This window comes from Coregonus clupeaformis, unplaced genomic scaffold, assembly GCF_020615455.1.
Source record: "Coregonus clupeaformis isolate EN_2021a unplaced genomic scaffold, ASM2061545v1 scaf3593, whole genome shotgun sequence".
Classification (NCBI taxonomy): Eukaryota; Metazoa; Chordata; class Actinopteri; order Salmoniformes; family Salmonidae; genus Coregonus; species Coregonus clupeaformis.
In genome coordinates, this window is record NW_025537047.1 from 1 (window position 1) to 24,858 (window position 24,858).

General features: G+C 44.4%; 1 protein-coding gene across 1 annotated transcript; it reads right to left on the reverse strand.

Moving 5' to 3' along the window:
- Nucleotides 1-2,604: 2,604 nt before the first annotated feature.
- On the reverse strand, nt 2,605-21,027 carry LOC123490262 (raftlin-like; the record flags this gene model as incomplete). The annotated part of the gene is made up of 2 exons (XM_045220338.1): nt 2,605-2,788; nt 20,893-21,027. Coding segments are annotated over 2 exons (319 nt in total), but the record flags the coding sequence as incomplete, so codon positions are not given.
- Between the last annotated feature and the right edge of the window lie 3,831 nt (nt 21,028-24,858).

A 24,858-nucleotide genomic window follows, 5' to 3' on the forward strand; every position in this document is an offset into this window, starting at 1 on the left:
TCCCTATCTACACATACAGTATGCTCTGCATCTGTCCTCGTGCTACTAGACCTTAGTGCTGCCTTTGACACCATCGATCACCACATTCTTTGGGAGAGACTGGAAACCCAAATTGGTCTACACGGACAAGTTCTGGCCTGGTTTAGATCCTACCTGTCGGAAAGATATCAGTTTGTCTCTGTGGAATGGTCTGTCCTCCGACAAATCAACTGTACATTTCGGTGTTCCTCAAGGTTCCGTTTTAGGACCACTATTGTTTTCACTATATATTTTACCTCTTGGGGATGTTATTCGAAAACATAATGTTAACTTTCACTGCTATGCGGATGACACACAGCTGTACATTTCAATGAAACATGGTGAAGCCCCAAAATTGCCCTCGCTAGAAGCCTGTGTTTCGGACATAGGAAGTGGATGGCTGAAAACTTTTTACTTTTAAACTCGGACAAAACAGAGATGCTTGTTCTAGGTCCCAAGAAACAAAGAGATCTTCTGTTAAATCTGACAATTCATCTAGATGGTTGTAAAGTCGTCTCAAATAAAACTGTGAAGGACCTCGGTGTTACTCTTGACCCTGATCTCTCTTTTGACGAACATATCAAGACTGTTTCAAGGACAGCTTTTTTCCATCTACGTAACATTGCAAAAATCAGAAATTTTCTGTCCAAAAATGATGCAGAAAAATTAATCCATGCATTTGTTACTTCTAGGTTAGACTACTGCAATGCTCTATTTTCCGGCTACCCGGATAAAGCACTAAATAAACTTCAGTTAGTGCTAAATACGGCTGCTAGAATCCTGACTAGAACCAAGAAATTTGATCATATTACTCCAGTGCTAGCTTCCCCTACACTGGCTTCCTGTTAAGGCAAGGGGCTGATTTCAAGGTTTTACTGTTAACCTATAAAGCATTACATGGGCTTGCTCCTACCTATCTTTCCGAGTTGGTCCTGCCGTACATACCAATACGTACGCCACGGTCACAAGACGCAGGCCTCCTAATTGTCCCTAGAATTTCTAAGCAAACAGCGGGAGGCAGGGCTTTCTCCTATAGATCTCCATTTTTATGGAACAGTCTGCCTACCCATGTGAGAGAGCAGAACTCGGTCTCAACCTTTAAGTCTTTACTGAAGACTTATCTCTTCAGTAGGTCATATGATTGAGTGTAGTCTGGCCCAGGAGTGTGAAGGTGAACGGAAAGGCTGGAGCAACGAACAGCCCTTGCTGTCTCTGCCGGGCCGGTTCCCCTCTCCACTGGGGTTCTCTGCCTCTAACCCTGTTGCAGGGGCTGGAGTCACTGGCTTGCTGGTGCTCTTTCATGCCGTCCCTGGGAGGGTGCGTCACTTGAGTGGGTTGAGTTACTGACGTGATCTTCCTGTCTGGGTTGGCGCCCCCTTGGTTTGTGCTGTGGTGGAGACCTCTGTGGGCTATACTCGGCCTTGTCTCAGGATTGTAAGTTGGTGGTTGGGGATATCCCTCTAGTGGTGGCGGGGCTGTGCTTTGGCGGAGTGGGTGGGGTTATATCCTTCCTGTTTAGCCCTGTCCGGGGGTTTCTTCGGATGGGGGCCACAGTGTCTCCGGACCGCTCCTGTCTCAGCCTCCAGTATTTATGCTGCAGTAGTTTATGTGTCGGGGGGCTGGGGTTAGTTGGTTATACCTGGAGTACTTCTCCTGTCTTATCCAGTGTCCTGTGTGAATTTAAGTATGCTCTCTCTAATTCTCTCGTTCTCTCTTTCTCTCTGAGAACCTGAGCCCTAGGACCATACGTCAGGACTACCGGGCATGATGACACCTTGCTGTCCCCAGTCCGCCTGGCCTTGCTGCTATTCCAGTTTCAACTGTTCTGCCTGCGGTTATGGAACCCCTACCTGTCCCAGACCTGCTGTTTTCAACTCTTAATGATCGGCTATGAAAAGCCAACTGAGATTTATTCCTGATTATTATTTGACCATGCTTGTCACTTATGAACATTTTTGAACATCTTGGCATGGTTCTGTTATAATCTCCACCCGGCACAGCCAGAAGAGGACTGGCCACCCCTCATAGCCTGGTTCCTCTCTAGGTTTCTTCCTAGGCTTTCGCCTTTCTAGGGAGTTTTTCCTAGCCACCGTGCTTCTACACCTGCATTACTAGCTGTTTGGGGTTTTAGGCTGGGTTTCTGTACAGCACTTCGAGATATTAGCTGATGTAAGAAGGGCTATATAAAATAAAATTGATTGATTGATTCAAGAATTCCACGGGTGAGAATAGATCTCTGCCGAGAATCCTCAGGGTGAAAATAGGATTCTGCTCAGATTTCACAGATTCTGTGGGGGAGAATAGAATTCAGATGAGGCCCCTGCAGGTGAGAATAGAAAGCCAGAGGTATTCCCCTAACTATGTGTCTCTGTGTTCTGTGTAGCAGGCATTGGATGCAGGGGAAATGAGAGAAAGTGTGTGTGTGTGTGTGTGTGTGTGTGTGTGTGTGTGTGTGTGTGTGTGTGTGTGTGTGTGTGTGTGTGTCTGTGTGTGTGTGAGCCAGCGATTGAGACTGAGTGAGTGAGTGAGTGAGTGAGTGAGTGAGTGTGTGTAAGTTTCCGTACCCGTGTGTGTGTGTTTCTGTACCTGTGTGTCTCTCTGATGAGGACGGCTCTGTGTAGCTGACGTTGGATGCGTGCGGGCCTGGGGCCACAGGGGTGGACGAAGGGATGGACAGCCACCAGGACAAAGCCCTGACCGTACAGCTCCCTCACCTGGACAGGTAACTCTCTCACCGACGACAGACACAGCACTGACGACACAGACACCTCTGGAGAGAGAAAGAGAACGTGTGTGAGAGAGTGAGTAAGTGTGTGTGTGGAAGGGGAAGGGAAGGTGGTTGTGTGTGGGTGTGGGAGTGTGTGGGGGAGAGCAAAGCCCACCCACTGGGGGAGCCAGGCCCAGCCAATCAGAATGATTTTTTCACCACAAAAGGGCTTTATTACAGACAGAAATGCTCCTCAGTTTCATCAGCTGTTCGGGTGGCTGGTCTCAGACGATCCCGCAAGTAAAGAAGCCGGATGTGGAGGTCCTGGGCTGGTGTGGTTACACGTGGTCTGCGGTTGTGAGGCCGGTTGGACAAATTCTCTAAACGACGTTGGAGGCAGCTTACGATAGAGAAATGAACATTCAATTCTCTGGCAACAGTTCTGGTGGACATTCCTGCAGCCAGCATGCCAATTGCACACACCCTCAAAACTTGAGACATCTGTGGCATTGTGTTGTGTGACAAAACTGTACATTTTAGAGTTGCCTTTTATTGTCCCCAGCACAAGGTGCACCTGTGTAATGATCATGCTGTTTAATCAGCTTCTTGATAAACCACACCTGTCAGGTGGATGGATTATTTTGGCAAAAGATAAATGCTCACTAACAGGGATGTAAACAACATTTGAGAGAAATAAGCTATTTGTGCGTTTCTGAGATATTTTATTTCAGCTCATGAAAAATGGGACCAACACTTCATATGTTGCGTTTATATTTGTTGTTCAGTATAGCATGACTACAGTATGTCTGTGTGTGTATGGAGTTTGTGCGTGTGTATGTTTGAAGTTGTGTATAGATGGCTGTGTATCGCGGTGTGTGTATATACACAATATGTGTGCGTATTGAGGTGTGTGTATTGAGGTGTGTGTGTGTGTGTATTGAGGTGTGGTGTGTGTATTGAGGTGTGTGTATTGAGGTGTGTATTGATGTGTGTGTGTATTGAGGTGTGTGTATGTGTGTATTGCGGTGTGTGTCTGTGTGTATTGAGGTGTGGGTGTGTGTATTTGACATATGTCAGTGTGTGTATGGAGGTGTGTGTATTGAGGTGTATGTATGTGTATTGAGGTATGTGTGTATTGATATATGTGTATTGATGTGTGTATATTGGGGTGTGTATATTGGGGTATGTGTGTGTTGAGGTGTGTGTATTGAGGTGTGTGTATTGAGGTGTGTGTATTGAGGTGTGTGTATCCAGGTGTGTGTGTATTGATGTGTGTGTGTGTGTATTGAGGTGTGTGTGTGTGTGTGTGTATTGATGTGTATGTGTGTGTATTGGTGTGTGTGTGTGTGTATTGAGGTGTGTGTGTGTGTGTATTGAGGTGTGTGCATGTGTTACACCCCTGAAAAAGGGGAGAAATAATCACGAACGTGGACGCGAGTTATGTTTCCTCACTGACAAATTTAGTGTAATGATTTTACAAAAATACCACATTTTACAGAACAACAGATCTACAGGAACCAGAGATTTGTAGGGTACAAAGCTTATTCAAGTCACAACAGCATAAACTGTAATTCACTAAAACATATACAAATGTTTCAATATAACTGTCAAACACAAAGTAGCTTTAGCTCAGTAACCCATAACTACATTTATCAACCATGTCAACAAAGTATTCGAAACACATTATACAAATAACCCCAAATATTATATTAACAACGCACATATTCATTCACAATTAGCATAAAATGGCAGCTACTCTCAGTACGAAGCTATCGCTGCAACCAAGCAGATTACAGTCACACACGCACCTAATAACTCTCTTCAACTTAACTCTAACTTCCTCAAGATGTTACTAACACATACCTTAAATCTCTCTTCACAGGTTAGCAAGTTATTACATTCAAATTAACTCGTTTCATATCAATAACGTACCTGAAAAAAGGGGAGAAATAATCACGAACGTGACGCAGTTATGTTTCCTCACTGACAAATTTAGTGTAATGAGAAAAAGACCGCGATTCCCCCCAGGAAGTTGGGTGGATACCAGAGCAATCGATCTCAGGCTCATAGATTAAGAGCATTTAGTAGATCACAGATGAACACTTTTACCCTTAAATTAGGCACCACAAACTAAAGTAGTCAATATAACATTTACACATTCCTCTTACAATATTAACCCTTTGACTCTTGACGGATTTTAAACACATTTATGCATTTTATCAATCTCTATGAACTAGTACTGGATGCATTCTCTTTTTAACCTTAGATATTTTAAGATCCTTACATACCATGAACTTACTAATACTTTTAGTGTATAACAGGCTATGAATATGTCCTTTAACCTGTCACACTCTCCCCGACAAAATAAATGTTGTCCCAACATTACCAACATTATCTTCTTAAACAGTCTATAAGCACTGGACGTAGAAAATCCTCTTCTGTAAGCTAGTCCTTGAGCAGAGGTCAAAGTTCACAGTTCAAATAGAACCAAGAAGTTATATTCACAGTCCATATCTGTTGACCAGCTGTATAAACAGTCCATAAGCAGTCTTTTCTCATACTATTGTCAACAGTCCATCAGTTTTAATGATCTATATGCATAGTCTGCTAATTGTCTTGTGAAAGTCTGTGAAATCAGTCAGTAGTCCATGGTCAAACATGTCAACTCTGTCTGTGGCCTCAAGTTTGCTGGAAGTCCATACATGTAGGGTGGCTGAAGGTAATATCGCTGTAGTGATGGCAGCCATGGAACCAGTCCTGGTGCAGGGTAGACAGGGAACAACTGTGGCTGTGGCTGTATACTGTAGCAGGAAGGGATACCAAGCTGATCATAGGTGATACGTCTTGGAGGGTGTCTCTCTCTTTGTGGCAGCTGGTAAGCTGGTTCCTCAGGTTCAGCAGCAGCAGTTAATGAAGGAAAGGCACTTAGTGGACGATCATCCAGCACATTTTCAGCAGGCAAGTTCATCTCCTCAGCAGGCAGTTCTTTAACTGTTGTTTTCTCCTCCAGCTGATTTTCAACAAGAGGCTGTGCTGGTAGCGTATCAGGAACTGGCACCGCAACTGTTTGTTTCACTGGTGGGGGCCTGTTTTCCGACTCTCTCGCTGGTTCAGCATACCTCTCAGGTACTGTAGGAGATGTGGGGACCTGTAGCGGCTCATGATGAAGGTCATATTCATCCCCGCTGTCTTCATCAGAATCTAGAGGCTGTGATCCAGGCTGATGTCTCTTTTTCTTACTTTTGTCATCTTTAGTCATTTCTGGTTGTCTCTCAAAAGGTAAGTGGTCACAGGACATGAGCAGGTTTCTGTGCAGGACCCGGGAGCGTCCCCTACCCTTTTCTGGTCTCAACTCATAAATCGGCAGGTCTGAACCCATTTGTCTCACTACTGTGTGAATTTGATCTTCCCAATAGTTACGGAGTTTGCCTGGTCCTCCTCTTGGTGTCAGGTTTTTAATCAGAACTTCGCTCGCCAGGCTGTAGCACTGAACTCCTAACTTTAGTGTCATAGTACTTCTTACTTCTTTCAGCAGCTTTCTGAGCATTTTCTTTTGCAATGGCGTATGCTTCTTCCATTCCTCGTTTCCAGTTCTCCACGTAGTCTCGCTTGGTTACTGGAACCTGCCTCTGTGCACAATCCAAAGAACATATCAACTGGAAGCCTGGGTGATCTCCCAAACAGAAGATAAAATGGTGAATAGCCAGTCACTTCGTAACGGGTGCAGTTATAGGCATAAACCAGTTTGTTTAGAGACTCCTTCCAGTTTGACTTTTGTGTCTCAGTTAGTGTCTTTAGCATTTGCAACAATGTTCTGTTCATTCGTTCCACTTGACCGTTCCCCATCGGGTGGTAGGGTGTTGTTCTGGACCCCGCCATGCCACTGAGTTTCTTTAACTGATGGAACAACTGATTTTCGAATTCTCCCCCTTGGTCATGGTGGATGCGGGAGGGGAACCCAAACTTCAGGGCAAAGTCATTGAAGATGAGATTTGCAGCAGTTTTTCCTGACTTTGATGTGGTGGCGTAGGCTTGAGTGAAACGTGTAAAATGGTCAACAATCACGAGGATGTACTCATATCCCCCCTTTGCATCTGTCGAGATGGAGGAAATCTATACATACCAGTTCAAATGGCTGTGTTGTCACAATGTTTGTCAGAGGAGCTCTTGTTTCATGGCCTGGCTTTTTCTGCTTGACACAGCTACAAGTTTTAGTCACATAGTGCTCAATGTCAGATTGCATATAAGGCCAGAAGAAGCGGTCACGTACTAGTGATACGAGTGCGGTCAGTACCTTGGTGTCCCATGTTATTGTGCAACTCTTCCATCACTTTACCTTTGTACTGCTCTGGTAGAACTAACTGCTTACGGGCTGTAGTGATTCTGTACAGAATACCATCACTGTCGATTGTCAATTTGTCCCATTCTCTGAATAGGCATTTTGTCTTTGGACTGAATTCCTTTTGCTCTTTAACTGGCGGTTTGGAACCAGACAGCTTGAAATCGAGCACAGGACGGATGACCGGATCAGACTCTTGTGCCTCTCTTATCCCCTCTTTTGGGATCGAGCTGATTGTTGCTGTAGTTGTCTCACCTTCAGCTGATACTGACATAGATGCAGCTGAAATTGACCAAGGCACAAAAGGCTCTTTCTGTACCTCTACTGCTTGTATAGTGGCGGCAATGGTGTCTGGTGGAAGCTCCTCAGAACATTCTCTCATCAGTGACTCTACATCCAGTGGCATCCTCGACAAAGCATCTGCATCACCGTTCTCTCTGCCTGGCCTGTACTTTATTGTAAAGTGGAAATCAGCCAATTCTGCAACCCACCTGGAAGTGGTTGCGTTCAGTTTGCAGTAGACAGAATGTAGCTGAGCGGGTTGTTATCACTGTATACAGTGAAGGTCGAGCATAGTACAAATAATCATGGAACTTATCAGTGATTGCCCATTTTAGAGCTAGAAATTCTAGCTTGCCAGAGTGGTAGTGATAGTTCTTCTCAGCTGCTGTTAAGGTTCGAGAGCCATAAGCAATGACCCTAAGCTTCCCATCTTGCTCTTGATAAAGAACTGCTCCCAAGCCTTGGTGTGACGCATCAGTGTGTACAACAAATGGCTGAGTGAAGTCAGGGAAACCTAAGACTGGTGGGTGAAGCAGACACTCAATCAGCTGTTCAAGTGCCTGTTGATGCTGGTCAGTCCACAGGATTGGCTTGTTTGAGGGCACCACATGACTTACTTTCTTTGTTTTTGCTTTCCGTGGGTGGTCAGGTAATTTCTCTGAATCTGCTTTCAGGAGGTCATACAGACAGCTGGCCCTCCTAGAAAAGTCTTTGATGTACTGTCTGTAGTAAGTGAGTAAACCAAGCATTTTTCTGAGCTGGCCCACAGTCTGTGGTCTGATCTCTTTCAATGCTCTTACTGCTTCAAAATCGGCTGGGTCAACTTTGCTGCCGTCTGCAGACACTATTCTGCCCAAATAACGGACCTGGGGTTTAAAGAGATCACACTTACTTGGCTTGAGTTTGATGCCATACTCTCTGAGACGCTGCAAAACCTTTTTGCACATCATTCACATGGCTGTCGAAAGTTTTACTGAAAACTAGCGTGTCGTCCAGATAAGGAATGCAGATGTTGTCCCGGAGCCCTTCCAAACATTCCTCCATACAACGCTGAAAAGCTGCAGGAGCGTTCATGAGGCCGAATGGCATACGTATCCACTCATAGAGTCCCCATGGGGTCACAAATGCTGTCAGTGATCTGCTTTCTTCAGAGATGAACCCTTGGTGATATGCTTTTCCCTGATCTAAAAGGGAGAACCAGGAATTACCACCTAAACTGTCCATGATGTCCTGGACCCGAGGGATGGGCTGGCGGTCGGGATGTGTCTTTCTGTTCAGGTCTCTGTAATCTATACACAACCGGAGGGTCCCGTCCTTCTTCCTAACGCAACGACAGGTGAAGAATATGAAGAGTTTGACTTCCTAACCCAACCCTGGGCTTGAGGTCATGAAGGTAACCCTTCATCTCCTGATACAGTGGCCTGGGCACTGACATGTATGTGCGCTTGACTGGTTCAGAGTCCTTTAGAGAAATAGTCATTTTCAATCGTTCAATGCAGCCAATGTCATTGTCTGATCTGGAGAAGGAGTGACACTCTTCTCTAAGCATTTTCCTAACAACCTCTCTCTGTTCTTCGGTTAGGTGACTTAAACCTACTGGTGGATCCCACTGTTCAGTAGCAGTACATGGGGTTTGAACACTGGTGTGATTCACTGTGGCTGGGGTGACAGCTTTTTCAAAGACTTGGGCAGGTAACACAGTCATAATGGTTTGTACTGTACCCGATTATGGTGCGTCCTAGCAGGGCAATGTCGTGGTCAGTGGGGTTAGAGACATCAAGCATGACAACTGGAAAAACACCTTTCTTAACTCTGACTAGTGTGTCAAAGAACTCAAGTTCATCTGGCCACTGCGGGTTCAGGTCTGGCTGGAAAAGCATTGTCATGTCATCTTTGAAAGGCTGGGAAGCTACCCGGCACTCAATCTGAATGCTACTGTGTTTTGGTACAGCAACCTTCTCTTTCTTGGTCTTCACTGCGTATTCATCTGTCTGTTCTGCGCTAACAGCCTGTATAAAAGCCCTCACCTTATTTCTTTTGAGGCTTGGGAAAGCTTTTTTCACTGTACTGTACCGTTTAGTCTTTTCGGTCATTGTCAGGATGTGCTCAATAACATTGAAACCTATGATGGGATGAGATAGGTGACAGCCTTTCATTACCAGCACTGGGATGATCAGTTCCTTCGTTTGGTCAGTTTCAGAGGCTAGCGAAAAAGTTGTTTCAATCCATCCCAGGTACGGCATTTCAGTCCCATTTGCTGCCGTCAATCTTAGATCATCAGGTGAGTCCAGAATTTCTGAAACATCCCTCAGCCTTGCGTTTGGGAGAGATTCCGCTTTCCATCGTTCATCAATGACCGATACCTGAGAGCCTGTGTCCCATAGAGCTTGGAGGTGGTGGCGATTCAGGTGACACTCAACAAGGCACTGTCTACCGACTAGCGAGGTGACCTTATGGGGGTGGCAACCTTGAGCTAGGGATGGTAAAGAGTGGGCATTTTCTTCTGTACAGGAAAGCTTTTCACAGGTAGAGTCCATTTTCAGGTGAGTGCATTTTTCCTTATGTTTAGTCCAATGTTGGTTTTGACATCCTTTGGAACAGTACAGTGTCTCTTTACATGATGAACATTGTTTCAGGTTCTCAAATGAATCTTCTCTGGCACAATTTGCACATTTCTGGGACTTTTTGGTAGCTACGGTTAACACTTGTCCCTCAGCGGTAACCCTTCCCCGTTTAAAGGGGCCTCTTTGGATGGTCTGACTCCCCGGATTTTACATCCAGCTTGAAAATGTTCCCCACTCCCACATCGGAAGCAGTGTGTGCAGCGTGCATCTGTTCTGGCCTGCTGGCAGACAAAACACCTCCTTGGAGCTTGAGCAGAGCGGTTGGTATACAGGTTAGGTGCATATTGATACTGCGCAGGGTCAGGTGCTTGGGGCTGACTGTAGTTGCTGTAATACTGCTGCTGGGAAACAGGTGGCTGGGGTCCCTATCTGGCCTCCTAACTGGAAGTGGGGCATGGGCATAAGGCGATGACTGAAACATAGGCTGCTGTAATGTCTCCTTAATCTGAGCAATCTCTGCACTGAGACCTTTTAGGAAGCTACACCTGTCTTAAGTTCAGCTAACTCTGTTAACAGTTCTGCGGGTATCTTAGCTTTGGCTTCCTTCACAGGACACTTTGCAGATGGCGTATCTTCTAACTGGACTACACTTACAGTTGTAGCAGGCTGTGGGGCATTAAAAACGCTTTTTGTTTCGTCTTTCTAACTCATTAGCACAAGCAATGTTAAGCTTCTCTAGCAAAACCTCATCTGATGTTTCGCTATCAAGCAGGAGAGGCTGCATGTCTATCCTGATACTGTCACTCTGGAGACCTGTAAGGACTGTGTGTAAACACATGCGCTGGACTAGAGCAGGGTCATACTTAAGCCCTGATTCTGACTCCTGGGACGCAAATAGTACTTTCTGCCTCAAATCTAAGACGCGCATCAGGAAGCTTTGAGGGGTCTCCTTGCTATGCTGTGCTTCTGAAGCTAGCTGTTTGTAAAGCTCTGTTGCACTCTTCTCTTGGAAGTGGGAACGCAGGATGCATCTAAGTGTGGGAAGAGTTAGCTGGGGTTTACCTTCCAAGTAGCTGCGTAGCTGTGAGCCTGGAGAAATAGCCCTGATTACTGCGTCTACTATTTCTACCTCAGGATAGCCTCTGTTAAGTCCATTCTCAATCTGATGGGCAAGGCTGGAAAAAGTCAGTTTATCTTTCTGGCCCGGTTCACCTATCTGACCAGAAATTTTTAACTCTTTGCGCCAGTATGAGCCGGGCTGTGCACTGGGTGAGAGCTGCATGCTCCTCTGAAGATGGGCAGGGGGTTGGGGCTGGCGCAGAGAATCACTGGCTTGGTCTGCAGTACTCTGCTCAGTTCCCACCCCTTGTTGTGGGGTTACAGTTCTCAGTCCCTCTATTCTGTGATGTGTTCTGGCTGTTTCAATATCATGGTCAGTTTGCCCTGTCTTGCTATCTATGCCACTGATCATCTCTGTCATTTTGTCTTTAAGTAACAATAATTCCGAGCATGCCGCCATCTTCTAACTCTGCAACTTCCTCTCTTTCAAGGAACATCATAATGTGAGTCATCAGTGATATGCGGGATTTGTCTTGAACATCTCTTCTCTGTTCGCCTGATATGTCAAGGAAATCACATACGTCTAGTAACTTGTCTTTAGTCAGGGTGTGCAATTCTCCTACTACCTCTTCCTGTAGTTCTTCCAAGGCGGTTGTCATGTTGACAGGACAGGAGGAACCTTTACTGTGCAGGAGTTGACTCTGAATTAGATGGTCCTTACTGTCTCTGATGGTCTCTCAACGGCCTCAGTTGACACGTACTTAACCCCCAACTTCCAGCTCCCTCGAACAGCAACACTTTCCTCACTGCAGCCTGCCTGGGTTGTTATGTAGGGATTTAGCTGGCTCGGAATTCAGCGACCAGGATGTGGAAGCCGGACATCTGAGCAGCAATCTCAGCGGAGCCTCCAAAATGTTACACCCCTGAAAAAGGGGAGAAATAATCACGAACGTGACGCAGTTATGTTTCCTCACTGACAAATTTAGTGTAATGATTTTACAAAAATACCACATTTTACAGAACAACAGATCTACAGGAACCAGAGATTTGTAGGGTACAAAGCTTATTCAAGTCACAACAGCATAAACTGTAATTCACTAAAACATATACAAATGTTTCAATATAACTGTCAAACACAAAGTAGCTTTAGCTCAGTAACCCATAACTACATTTATCAACCATGTCAACAAAGTATTCGAAACACATTATACAAATAACCCCCAAATATTATATTAACAACGCACATATTCATTCACAATTAGCATAAAATGGCAGCTACTCTCAGTACGAAGCTATCGCTGCAACCAAGCAGATTACAGTCACACACGCACCTAATAACTCTCTTCAACTTAACTCTAACTTCCTCAAGATGTTACTAACACATACCTTAAACTCTCTTCACAGGTTAGCAAGTTATTACATTCAAATTAACTCGTTTCATATCAATAACGTACCTGAAAAAGGGGAGAAATAATCACGAACGTGACGCAGTTATGTTTCCTCACTGACAAATTTAGTGTAATGAGAAAAAGACCGCGATTCCCCCAGGAAGTTGGGTGGATACCAGAGCAATCGATCTCAGGCTCATAGATTAAGAGCATTTAGTAGATCACAGATGAACACTTTTACCCTTAAATTAGGCACCACAAACTAAAGTAGTCAATATAACATTTACACATTCCTCTTACAATATTAACCCTTTGACTCTTGACGGATTTTAAACACATTTATGCATTTTATCAATCTCTATGAACTAGTACTGGATGCATTCTCTTTTAACCTTAGATATTTTAAGATCCTTACATACCATGAACTTACTAATACTTTTTAGTGTATAACAGGCTATGAATATGTCCTTTAACCTGTCACACATGTGTGTATTGAGGTGTGTCTACACACACTATGCCATACATACTCATCACATGGAAACAAGCTTTTTTTCTAATATTAATATCTCAGATACTAAAACCTGAATCTATAGGGATTCAATCCCCCTTCCCTCCCTCTCTCCCTCCGGTCATAATAACAGCTGGAGATGGATACAATATGATTGTGCCACTAAACAGTAATTTAGGCATCATTATCTTAACACTCCTATTACACTAACCAGCAAGACATACACAACATACTAGGGTAATTCCCCCTGCAGGGAAATAGGGGAGGAGGTAGGGAGGAGTCATTTCATTTATACGTTTACCACAGTCGCTTTAAAGAGGGCTATCATTCTGCTCTGCCATGAGAACACTCTCTGGAAGTTTACAATACCAGGTTCTGCCAGTGGGAATGTTGGATACCTACTCCTCTTGACTCCAGAGGTGTTGACCGGTGGGACAGATGGAGGGACGGAGGAAGGAGAAAATGACGGTTCAGCTGTTAATCAGCACTTCACCATTGAGAACCGCTACACTCCAGAATGGGAATATTGAATTCTGGAATTAGAATTATGAGTTCTAGAATCAATCTCAAGGTTCTCGATTCAGAACCTTTAGCTCCCAATGCTCCTGTAATCCTGGCTGGTGAGGGTCTGTGTGTGTGTGTGTGTGTCAAGAGTAAGTGGGTGGTGGGATGATTACTCCCTCCCCAGGACATTTTATACCTCCTTGACGTTTCCTCAATCTCTTTTAATGACTAGCAGAGTTGAGCAGGGATATACGTGCCAACCACTGACTATAAAATAATACACTTCCTAAAGCCCAGAGTTTCCCACCGCTGAGGTATGAGACACACACAGAGACACACACCGCTGAGGTATGAGGAAGGAGCCTGCGGGTTAGACTGCTGTTGGTCAGGGTCGTAACACACAGGATGCATCCCAAATGACACCCTATTCCCTACATAGTGCACTACTTTTGACCAGTGCCCATTATGCCCTGTATGTTGGAAATAGGATGCCATTTGGGAGGCAGACAATCTGAGGGGGTCGGAGTTTTGGTGCATTCCTAGTACAGGAAATGTTTGACTTAGTGCACTGAGTTCGGATGAACTGACTGAAAACACCCTAAGACATTTCTGTAGTCTAGAGAGTAGAATATTACTCAGTCTGAATACTGACTACACCAGTCGCGTTTAAAATTCTACCAGTAAACCTCTTCATGCGTTCTCTACAGAGCTGAATATTAACACCTTACACACACGTTGATAGATTCACGCAACACATACGATCTCCGACATCACTCATTCTGATAGCTCAATATATCATGTGATTTGATAGCTCAATATATAATGTATTTTGATAGCTCAATATATCATGTTTTGATAGCTCAATATATCATGTTTTGATAGCTCAATATATAATGTGTTTTGATAGCTCAATATATAATGTGTTTTGATAGCTCAATATATCATGTGATTTGATAGCTCAATATATCATGTATTGATAGCTCAATATATAATGTGTTTTGATAGCTCAATATATCATGTTTTGATAGCTCAATATATGTGTTTTGATAGGTCAATATTGTGTTTTGATAGCTCAGTATATCATCTGTTTTGAAAGCCACATTCAACATACAATCTGAATAGCTGAATACATCAACCTTTGGCAGCTATATGTATCTTGGTCTCACTCGTATGGGCGCACACAAAGATACACACCGCCTGAAGCACCTATTCTGATTGACCTGCTTTATAGCCTTCATGGTCGTCACCAGTCAGAATAAGAACTGTGTTTCTTTCTCCACAGGGTCTCTAAAACTCATCAGCTGACTTCAGAGCCCCAATGTGTCAGTTGAGGAAAGAAGCTGTAGTCACTGTGTGATCACACCTGACTCATTTTCCCACCTCACTCTCCTCCGCTCTCTCCTTTTCCTACCCTCACTCTCCCTCCTCTCTCTCTTTTCCCACCCTCACTCTCCTCCTCTCTCTCCCTTTCCACCCTCACTCTCCTACTCCTCTCTCCTTTTCCCACCTCACTCTCCTCCTCTCTCTCATTTTCCTCCCTCACTCTCCTACTCTCTCTCCTTTTCCCACCCTCACTCTCCTCCTCTCTCTCCTATTCCACCCTCACTCTCCTCCACTCTCTCCTTTCCACCCTCACTCTCCTCCTCTCTCTGCTTTCCCACCCTCACTCTCCTCCTCTCTCTCCTTTTCCCACCTTCTCGCTCCCTCTCTTTTTTCCTTCATTAGTGACTTCTCCTCCCTTTATTCACTCATATAAACTCAATATGCAACAACTTCAAAGATTTTACTGAGTTATAGTTCATATGAGCAAATCAGTCAATTGAAATGAATTAATTAGGCCCTAATCCATGGATTTCACACGACAGGGAATACAGACATGCATCTGTTGGTCACAGATACTTTTAAAAAATGAAAAGAGAGGGCGTGGATCAGAAAACCAGTCAGTATCTGGTGTGACCACCATTTACTTCATGCAGCGCAAAATCTCCTTCGCATAGAGTTGATCAGGCTGTTGATTGTGGCCTGTGGAATGTTGTCCCACTCCTCTTCAATGGCTGTGCAAAAAATGCTGGATATTAGCGGGAACTGGAACATGCTGTCGTACACGTCGATCCAGAGCATCCCAAACATGCTCAATGGGTGACATGTCTGGTGAGTATGCAGGCCGTGGAAGAACTGGGACATTTTCAGCTTCCAGGAGTGTGTCAAAGATCCTTGCGACATGGGGCCATGCATTATCATGCTGAAACATGGGGTGATGGCGGCAGATGAATGGCGCGACAATGGGCCTCAGGATCTCGATCACGGTATCTCTGTGCATTCAAATTGCCATTGATAAAATGCAATTGTGTTCGTTGTCCAAAGCTTGTGCCTGCCCATACCATAACCCCACCGCCACTATTGGGCACTCTGTTTACAATATTGATATCAGCAAACCGCTCACACACACGATGTCATACACGTGGTCTGCAGTTGTGATGCCTGTTGGAGGTACTTCCAAATTCCTCTAAAACGACGTTGGAGGCGGCTTAAGGTAGAGAAATGAACATTACATTCTCTGGCAACAGCTCTGGTGGACATTCCTGTAGTCAGCATGCTAATTGCACACTCCCCTCAAAACTTGAGACATCTGTGTTGTGTAACAAAACTGTACATTCTAGAGTGGCCTTTATTTTCCCCAGCACAAGGTGCACCTGTGTAATGATCATGCTGTTTAATCAGCTTATTGATATGCCACACCTGTCAGGTGGATGGATTATCTTGGCAAAGGAGAAATGCTCACTAACAGGGAAAATTTGAGAGAAATATGCTTTTGTTTGTATGGAAAATGTCTGTGATCTTCTATTTCAGCTCATGAAACATGGGACCAACACTTTACATGTTGCGTTTATATTTTTGTTCATTGTATATATACATATATATAAATATATACTCATATACATACAGTGAGGGAAAAAAGTATTTGATCCCCTGATGATTTTGTATGTTTGCCCACTGACAAAGAAATGATCAGTCTATAATTTTAATGGTAGGTTTATTTGAACAGTGAGAGACAGAATAACAACAACAAAATCCAGAAAACACATGTCAAAAATTTTATAAATTGATTTGAATTTTAATGAGGGAAATAAGTATTTGACCCCTCTACAACACAATGTAACTCCAAGTCAATCACACTTCTGTGAAATCAAACTGTCCACTTAGGAAGCAACACTGATTGACAATACATTTCACATGCTGTTGTGCAAATGGAATAGACAACAGGTGGAAATTATAGGCAATTAGCAAGACACCCCCAATAAAGGACTGTTTTTGCAGGTGGTGACCACAGACCACTTCTCAGTTCCTATGCTTCCTGGCTGATGTTTTGGTCACTTTTGAATGCTGGCGGTGCTTTCACTCTAGTGGTAGCATGAGACGGAGTCTACAACCCACACAAGTGGCTCAGGTAGTGCAGCTCATCCAGGATGGCACATCAATGTGAGCTGTGGCAAGAAGGTTTGCTGTGTCTGTCAGCGTAGTGTCCAGAGCATGGAGGCGCTACTCAGGAGACAGGCCAGTACATCAGGAGACGTGGAGGAGGCCGTAGGAGGGCACCAACCCAGCAGCAGGACTGCTACTCTGCCTTTGTGCAAGGAGGAGCAGGAGGAGCACTGCCAGAGCCCTGCAAAATGACCTCCAGCAGGCCACAAATGTGCAAGTGTCTACTCAAACGGTCAGAAACAGACTCCATGAGGGTGGTATGAGGGCCCGAGCGTCCACAGGTGGGGGTTGTGCTTACAGCCCAACACCGTGCAGGACGTTGGCATTTGCCAGAGAACACCAAGATTGGCAAATTCGCCACTGCCGCCCTTGCTCTTCACAGATGAAAGCAGGTTCACACTGAGCACATGTGACAGACGTGACAGAGTCTGGAGACGCCGTGGAGAACGTTCTGCTGCCTGCAACATCCTCCCAGCATGACCGGGTTTGGCGGTGGGTCAGTCATGGTGTGGGGTGGCATTTCTTTGGGGGGCCGCACAGCCCTCCATGTGCTCACCAGAGGTAGCCTGACTGCCATTAGGTACCGAGATGAGATCCTCAGACCCCTTGTGAGACCATATGCTGGTGCGGTTGGCCCTGGGTTCCTCCTAATGCAAGACAATGCTAGACCTCATGTGGCTGGAGGTAGTCAGCAGTTCCTGCAAGAGGAAGGCATTGATGGTATGGACCGCCCGTTCCCCAGACCTGAATCCAATTGAGCACATCTGGGACATCATGTCTCGCTCCATCCACCAACGCCACGTTGCACCACAGACTGTCCAGGAGTTGCGGATGCTTTAGTCCAGGTCTGGGAGGAGATCCCTCAGGAGACCATCCGCCACCTCATCAGGAGCATGCCCAGGCGTTGTAGGGGAGGTCATACAGGCACGTGGAGGCCACACACACTACTGAGCCTTCCATTTTGACTTGTTTTAAGGACATTACATCAAAGTTGGATCAGCCTGTAGTGTGGTTTTCCACTTTAATTTTGAGGGTGACTCCAAATCCAGACCTCCATGGGTTGATCAATTAGATTTCCATTGATAATTTTTGTGTGATTTTGTTGTCAGCACATTCAACTATGTAAAGAAAAAATTATTTAATAAGATTATTTCATTCATTCAGATCTAGGATGTGTTATTTTAGTGTTCCCTTTATTTTTTTTAGCAGTGTATATATATATTGCAGAAGGCCTTCAAAATCAAATCAAACTTTATTTGTCACATGCGACGAATACAACAATTCACCTTACCGTGAAATGCTTACTTACAAGCCCTTAACCAACAATGCAGTTCAAGAAAGAGTTAAGAAAAGATTTATCAAATAAACTAAAGTAACACAATAAAATAACAATAACGAGGCTATATTCAGGGTGTGCGGTACCGAGTCAATGTGAGGGGTACAGGTTAGTCAAGGTAATTTGTACATGTAGGTAGGGGGTAAAGTGACTATACATAGATAATAGACAGCGGGTAGCAGCAGTGTAAAAAACAAATGGGGGAGGGGTCAATGTAAATAGTCCAGGTGGCCATTTGATTAAATGTTCAGCAGTCTTATGGCTTGGGGGTAAAAAAGGGGGCCGCCAGTTGCCCATCCCTGCCCCTATGCCTTGGAGGAGAAAATGTTGAATCCAAAGCCAAGCCCATGTATCTGAGTGAATTAATACGTAACTAGATATAGATAGTCTCTGAATAGACATGAGTAGACAGACATGGTTATTTATTTTTCATTACTGTGTGGGGAGTCATGAAGTCACAGAGGATAAATAATATTATTAATGGAAACTCAATTCAATTAAACCGTGAATTTGACTGTGGGTTCTCTTCAATGTCAGACTGAGAGACAGGCCAATTCCTCACTGGACGCATGCACACACACACTATCTCTTTCTCACACACCATCTCTCTGTCTCATACACACACGTCCACACACACAAATCCCATTGCTGGAAATGAAGTCTCAATCTCTACAAACAATCAGATAATCCTTCAGGAATCCTTCACCCACTCTCTTGGTCTCTCTCATGACACACACACACACAACATATATGTATACACACAATAACAATATTGAGAGTATCTTCCTTTATCCCCTCAGCAGAGCACTGCTATGCAGACGTAAGGAGCTCAGGTGGCTTCAATGAATTTACCATATAAATGACCTGCCTGTCTGTCTAGAGACAAGATTACAATACTCCTAGCCTGAAAACTATTGTGTGTGTGTGTGTGTGTGTGTACACACTAAAGTGAGGTTGAGTGTATGAGTTGAGGTTTTGTATGTGTGTTGCTCTAAGCAGGCTCCCATCCATCTCATAATAAGCTTAGCAGAAATGGAGGAGGCTGAATTCAGAGCTGTTGTCCTGTTGGTCATGACTTCCTCTGCTAGTGATTGAGTTCCAAATGGCACCCTAGTCCTTTTATAGTGCACTATAAAAGGCAACCTACTTCCTGTTGTATAGGGAATAGGGTGCCATTTGGGATGCAACCACTGTCTGTACTGAGCTGGCTGCTGAGTGTTCTGAGTATATAGCAAATTAAACAACTGACTGACTCAACTTCCTGCATCCATTCCTAAATACAGTGTGAGGGAAAGTTCATCTTGGACAAAGTGAGGTTTAACCATCCAGAAATATCTCCCTCTATGCACAACTCCCTCTCTCCCCAACTCTCTCTTTTCACTCTATCTGCACGAATCCCTTCTGTTCTGTCACAATAGCAGAATTAGTATATTTAGAACCCAGCAGCCTCATGGGACTTCTTATCAAACACTCCCAAAACACTGCTGCGCAAAAAAACACACACAAAGACACACACACTTCATTCCCTAAACACTGTGCAAAACATCAACTACAGTACTCTCTCATCTCCCTCTCACTTTCAGAGGTTGTGGATTAGTCTGAACTGTACAGCTGAATTTGTGGTACTGTGGGATGCCTACTCACACACAGATTATCTTGAAATTGCAGTTTAAATATCCACCCTGGTTACAAACCTTGGTCTTGAAGAGCTACAGAATGATAAAGATGAGCAAAAAATGACAGTATAAAATAATTCAAATACGGAGGTATATTGTATGCTAAACAAATGGGGATATTGTTTTATTTTATACTAGTACAATTACTCAGAGAAAGACAGGTCATCCTTGTAAATAAGAATTTGTTCTTAATTGACTTATCTGTATAAATAAAGGTGAAATAAAGGTTTTAAAATATATTTTGTTTAACAAGTACTACTTTATTTTTCTCTCAAAAAGGTAGGAGTCAAAATTATTGACACTACGTGTTTTTAATACCTTTCAATAGCTCTCCCTTGTGAGGACAAAGGCACTGAGACATTTAATGAATTAGAGAACACATTAGGGGGATCTTAGACCATTTACCCATACACTGCCTCTTCAATTCAAACCACAGGTTTTCAAAGGGTTTCAAGTTTGGAGACAGACAGCTATTGTAAAATGTTGATTTTGTAACAAATTAACCATTTATTTATGGATTTTGATGTATGCTTGGGGTTATTGTCTTGCAGGAAGATCCACTTGTGGCCAAGTTTCAGCCTCCTGGCAAAGGTAACCATGTTTTTGGCTAAAATGTCCTGGTACTGGGTAAAGTTCATGATGCAGGTTGACCTTAACAAAGGCCCCAGGACCAGTAGAAGCAAAATAGCCCCATAACATCAAAGATCCATCACCATATTTTACAGTAGGTACGGGGTTATTTTCTGCTCATGCATTCTCATTTGATGCCAAACCCACCACTGGTATACGTGGCCAAAGAGCTCTATTTTCATGTATTCAACAAATGTAAACGCTTGGAGTTTGATAAATCTCATTGGCACTTGGATTGAATATGCCGGTCCTTTGGTCAGGTGACATATAGATCTGGATTAATCAAATGGATTCCTGTCTAATCATTTAGATGACTAGGGGTCAAATTGGAATTCACTAATGGAGCTAGAAGTGTGTGTGTGTGTGTGTGTGTGTGTGTGCCTGTCCATATTCCATACCTTCCTTCCCCAGCAGGAAGTCCAGAAAGTGGTAGGTGTAGGCCACGCCCACCTTGGTCTCCACCTGCGGCCGTCGGAGGGTGGAGTAGATCTTCCCGGACTCTTCTCCTCCCCGTCCTCCGCAGCTTAGGAAGCCTGCAGCCCATCACTCTGCAGGGAGAGGGGTGGGGGGAGAGAGATGGGGAGGAAGAATGGGGAAAGGGAGAGAGAGAGAGAGAGAGAGAGAGAGAGAGAGAGAGAGAGAGAGAGAGAGAGAGAGAGAGAGAGAGAGAGAGAGAGAGAGAGAGAGAGAGAGAGAGAGAGAGAGAGAGAGAGAGAGAGAGAGATTGAAAGGAAGAGTGATAGCCAGGTAAGAAAGAAAGAAAGAAAGAATCAAGAGAATGAGATGGAGAGAAAGAGAGCGGGAGAGAGAGCGAACGGAGAGCGATGTAGAGATGAAGTGAGAGAGGGAAGATACAAATAATTAGCATAAAGATAAACTTGTTTCTAAATATAAACCCGTCACAGGTGTTGCATTATAGCATTAAACCCTGCCTCTGTCTGCCGTGAGAGACGATGGGGGATAATGTGTCACAACGCACACACAGCTCACAGCTCACACACACACACACAAACACCAACTCATGCACACACAACCATGCACATGTACACACACCAATAATACAGGAATATGAATGTGTCAACCATTACATGGCTGGTCGCCTCGGATACAGGCATCCGCTAATCAAATCTGGGTGATTGGGAGCGACATGTTTGATCAGAATGAATTAAAGCAGAAATGAAACTCAGATTTCCTGCCCTGTTGAGCATGACGACATTGGCACTAGAGGAGATGAGGGAAGGAAAGGAGGGAGAGAGAGAGGAGGGAAGGTAGGGAGGAGGAGGAGAGGAAGAAAGAGAAAAGAAAAGTGTGGAGCAGAGTATAGAACCACAGAGGAGAGAAAAAGAATGCAAAAAGAAGGAACTAGAGAAGAAGAGACGAGATGAGATGAGGGTCAGAATGAAAAGGAGATGAACTAGAGAAGAAGAGATGAGATGAGGGTCAGAATGAAAAGGAGAGGAACTAGAGAAGAGGAGAAGAGATGAGATGAGGGTCAGAATGAAAAGGAGAGGAACTAGAGAAGAGGAGACGAGATGAGATGAGGGTCAGAATGAAAAGGAGAGGCACTAGAGAAGAGGAGATGAGGGTCAGAATGAAAAGGAGAGGCACTAGAGAGAAGAGGAGACGAGATGAGGGTCAGAATGAAAAGGAGAGGACCCAGAAAAAGAGGAGACAAGATGAGGGTCAGAATGAAAAGGAGAGGAACTAGAGAAGAGGAGACGAGATGAGGGTCAGAATGAAAAAGAGAGGGACTAGAGAAGAGGAGATGAGATGAGATGAGTGTCAGAATGAAAAGGAGAGGAACTAGAGAAGAGGAGATGAGATGAGATGAGGGTCAGAATGAAAAGGAGAGGAACTAGAGAAGAGGAGACGAGATGAGATGAGGGTCAGAATGAAAAAAGAGAGGAACTAGAGAAGAGAAGAGGAGATGAGATGAGGGTCAGAATGAAAAAGGAGAGGCTCTAGAGAAGAAGAGATGAGATGAGGACAGAATGAAAAGGAGAGGTACTAGAGAAGAGGAGACAGAGACGAGATGAGGGTCAGAATGAAAAAGGAGAGGAACTAGAGAAGAGGAGACAGAGATGAGATGAGGTCAGAATGAAAAGGGAGAGGAACTAGAGAAGAGGAGACGAGATGAGATGAGGTCAGAATGAAAAGGAGAGGATTTAGAGAAGAGGAGACGAGATGAGGGTCAGAATGAAAAGGGGAGAGGAACTAGAGAAGAGGAGACGAGATGAGATGAGATGAGTTGAGGGTCAGAATGAAAAGGAGAGGAACTAGAGAAGACGAGATGAGATGAGATGAGGGTCAGAATGAAAATGAGAGGAACTAGAGAAGAGGAGATGAGATGAGATGAGGGGTCAGAATGAAAAGGAGAGGGAACTAGAGAAGAGGAGACGATGATGAGATGAGATGAGAGTCAGAATGAAAAGGAGAGGAACTAGAGAAGAGGAGACGAGATGAGATGAGGGTCAGAATGAAAAGGAGAGGGAACTAGAGAAGAGGGGAGACGAGATGAGATGAGATGAGGGAGTCGAGAAATGAGAAAGGAGAGGAACTAGAAGAGGAGACGAGATGAGATGAGATGAGGGTCAGAATGAAAAGGAGAGGACCCTAGAGAGAAGAGGGACGAGATGAGATGAGGTCAGAATGAAAAGGACAGGACCTAGAGAAGAGGAGATGAGGTCAGAATTAAAAGGAGAGGAACTAGAGAAGAGGAGACGAGATGAGATGAGATGAGGGTCAGAATGAAAAGGAGAGGCTCTAGAGAAGAGGAGATGAGAGGAGATTAGGGTCAGAATGAAAAGGAGAGGAACTAGAGAAGAGGAGATGAGATGAGGGTCAGAATGAAAAGGAAAGGCACTAGAGAAAAAGAGATGAGATGAGGGTAAGAATGAAAAGGAGAGGACCTAGAGAAGAGGAGATGAGAGGAGATTAGGGTCAGAATCAAAAGGAGAGGAACTAGAGAAGAGGAGATGAGATGAGGGTCAGAATGAAAAGGAAAGGCACTAGAGAAGAAGAGATGAGATGAGGGTCAGAATGAAAAGGAGAGGAACTAGAGAAGTTAGAGAGACGAGATGAGATGAGGGGTCAGAATGAAAAGGAGAGGAACTAGAGAAGAGGAGATGAGACGAGATGAGGGTCAGAATGAAAAGGAGAGGAACTAGAGAAGAGGAGACGAGATGAGATGAGATGAGGGTCAGAATGAAAAGGAGAGGAACTAGAGAATATGAGACGAGATGAGATGAGGGTCAGAATGAAAAGGACAGGACCTAGAGAAGAGGAGATGATGGTCATAATTAAAAGGAGAGGACCTAGAGAAGATGAGACGAGATGAGGGTCAGAATGAAAAGGACAGGACCTAGAGAAGAGGAGATGAGATGAGGGTCAGAATTAAAAGGAGAGGAACTAGAGAAGAGTAGACGAAGTAGTAGAGATGAGAGGTCAGAATGAAAAGGAGAGGAACTAGAGAAGAGGAGACGAGATGAGATGAGATGAGATGAGGGGTCAGAATGAAAAGAAAGGCACTAGAGAAGAAGGGATGAGATGAGGGTCAGAATGAAAAAGGAGAGGACCTAGAGATGAGGAGAGACGAGATGAGATGAGGGTCAGAATGAAAAGGAGAGGACCTACAGAAGAGGAGACGAGATGAGATGAGGTCAGAATGAAAAGGAGAGGACCTAGAGAAGAGGAGACGAGATGAGATGAGGGTCAGAATGAAAAGAGAGAGGCACTAGAGAAGAGGAGACGAGATGAGATGAGATGAGGTCAGAATGAAAAGGAGAGGACCTAGAGAAGAGAGAGACGAGATGAGATGAGGAGTCAGAATGAAAAGGAGAGGAACTAGAGAAGAGAGAGACAGAGATGAGATGAGAGTCAGAATGAAAAAGGGAGAGGACCTAGAGAAGAGGAGGCAGAGATGAGATGAGGGTCAGAATGAAAAGGAGAGGTACTAGAGAATAGGAGACGAGATGAGATGAGGGTAAGAATGAAAAGGAAAGGCACTAGAGAAGAAGAGATGAGATGAGGGTCAGAATGAAAAGAGAGGACCTAGAGAAGAGGGAGACGAGATGAGATGAGGGTCAGAATGAAAAGAGGAGAGGAACTAGAGAAGAGGAGAGCGAGATGAGATGAGATGAGGGTCAGAATGAAAGGAAAGGCACTAGAGAAGAAGAGATGAGATGAGGGGTCAGAATGAAAAGGAGAGGACCTAGAGAAGAGGAGAGACAGAGATGAGATGAGGTCAGAATGAAAAAGGAGAGGAACTAGAGAAGAGACGAGATGAGATGAGATGAGATGAGGGTCAGAATGAAAAGGAGAGGAACTAGAGAAGAGGAGACGAGATGAGATGAGGTCAGAATAAA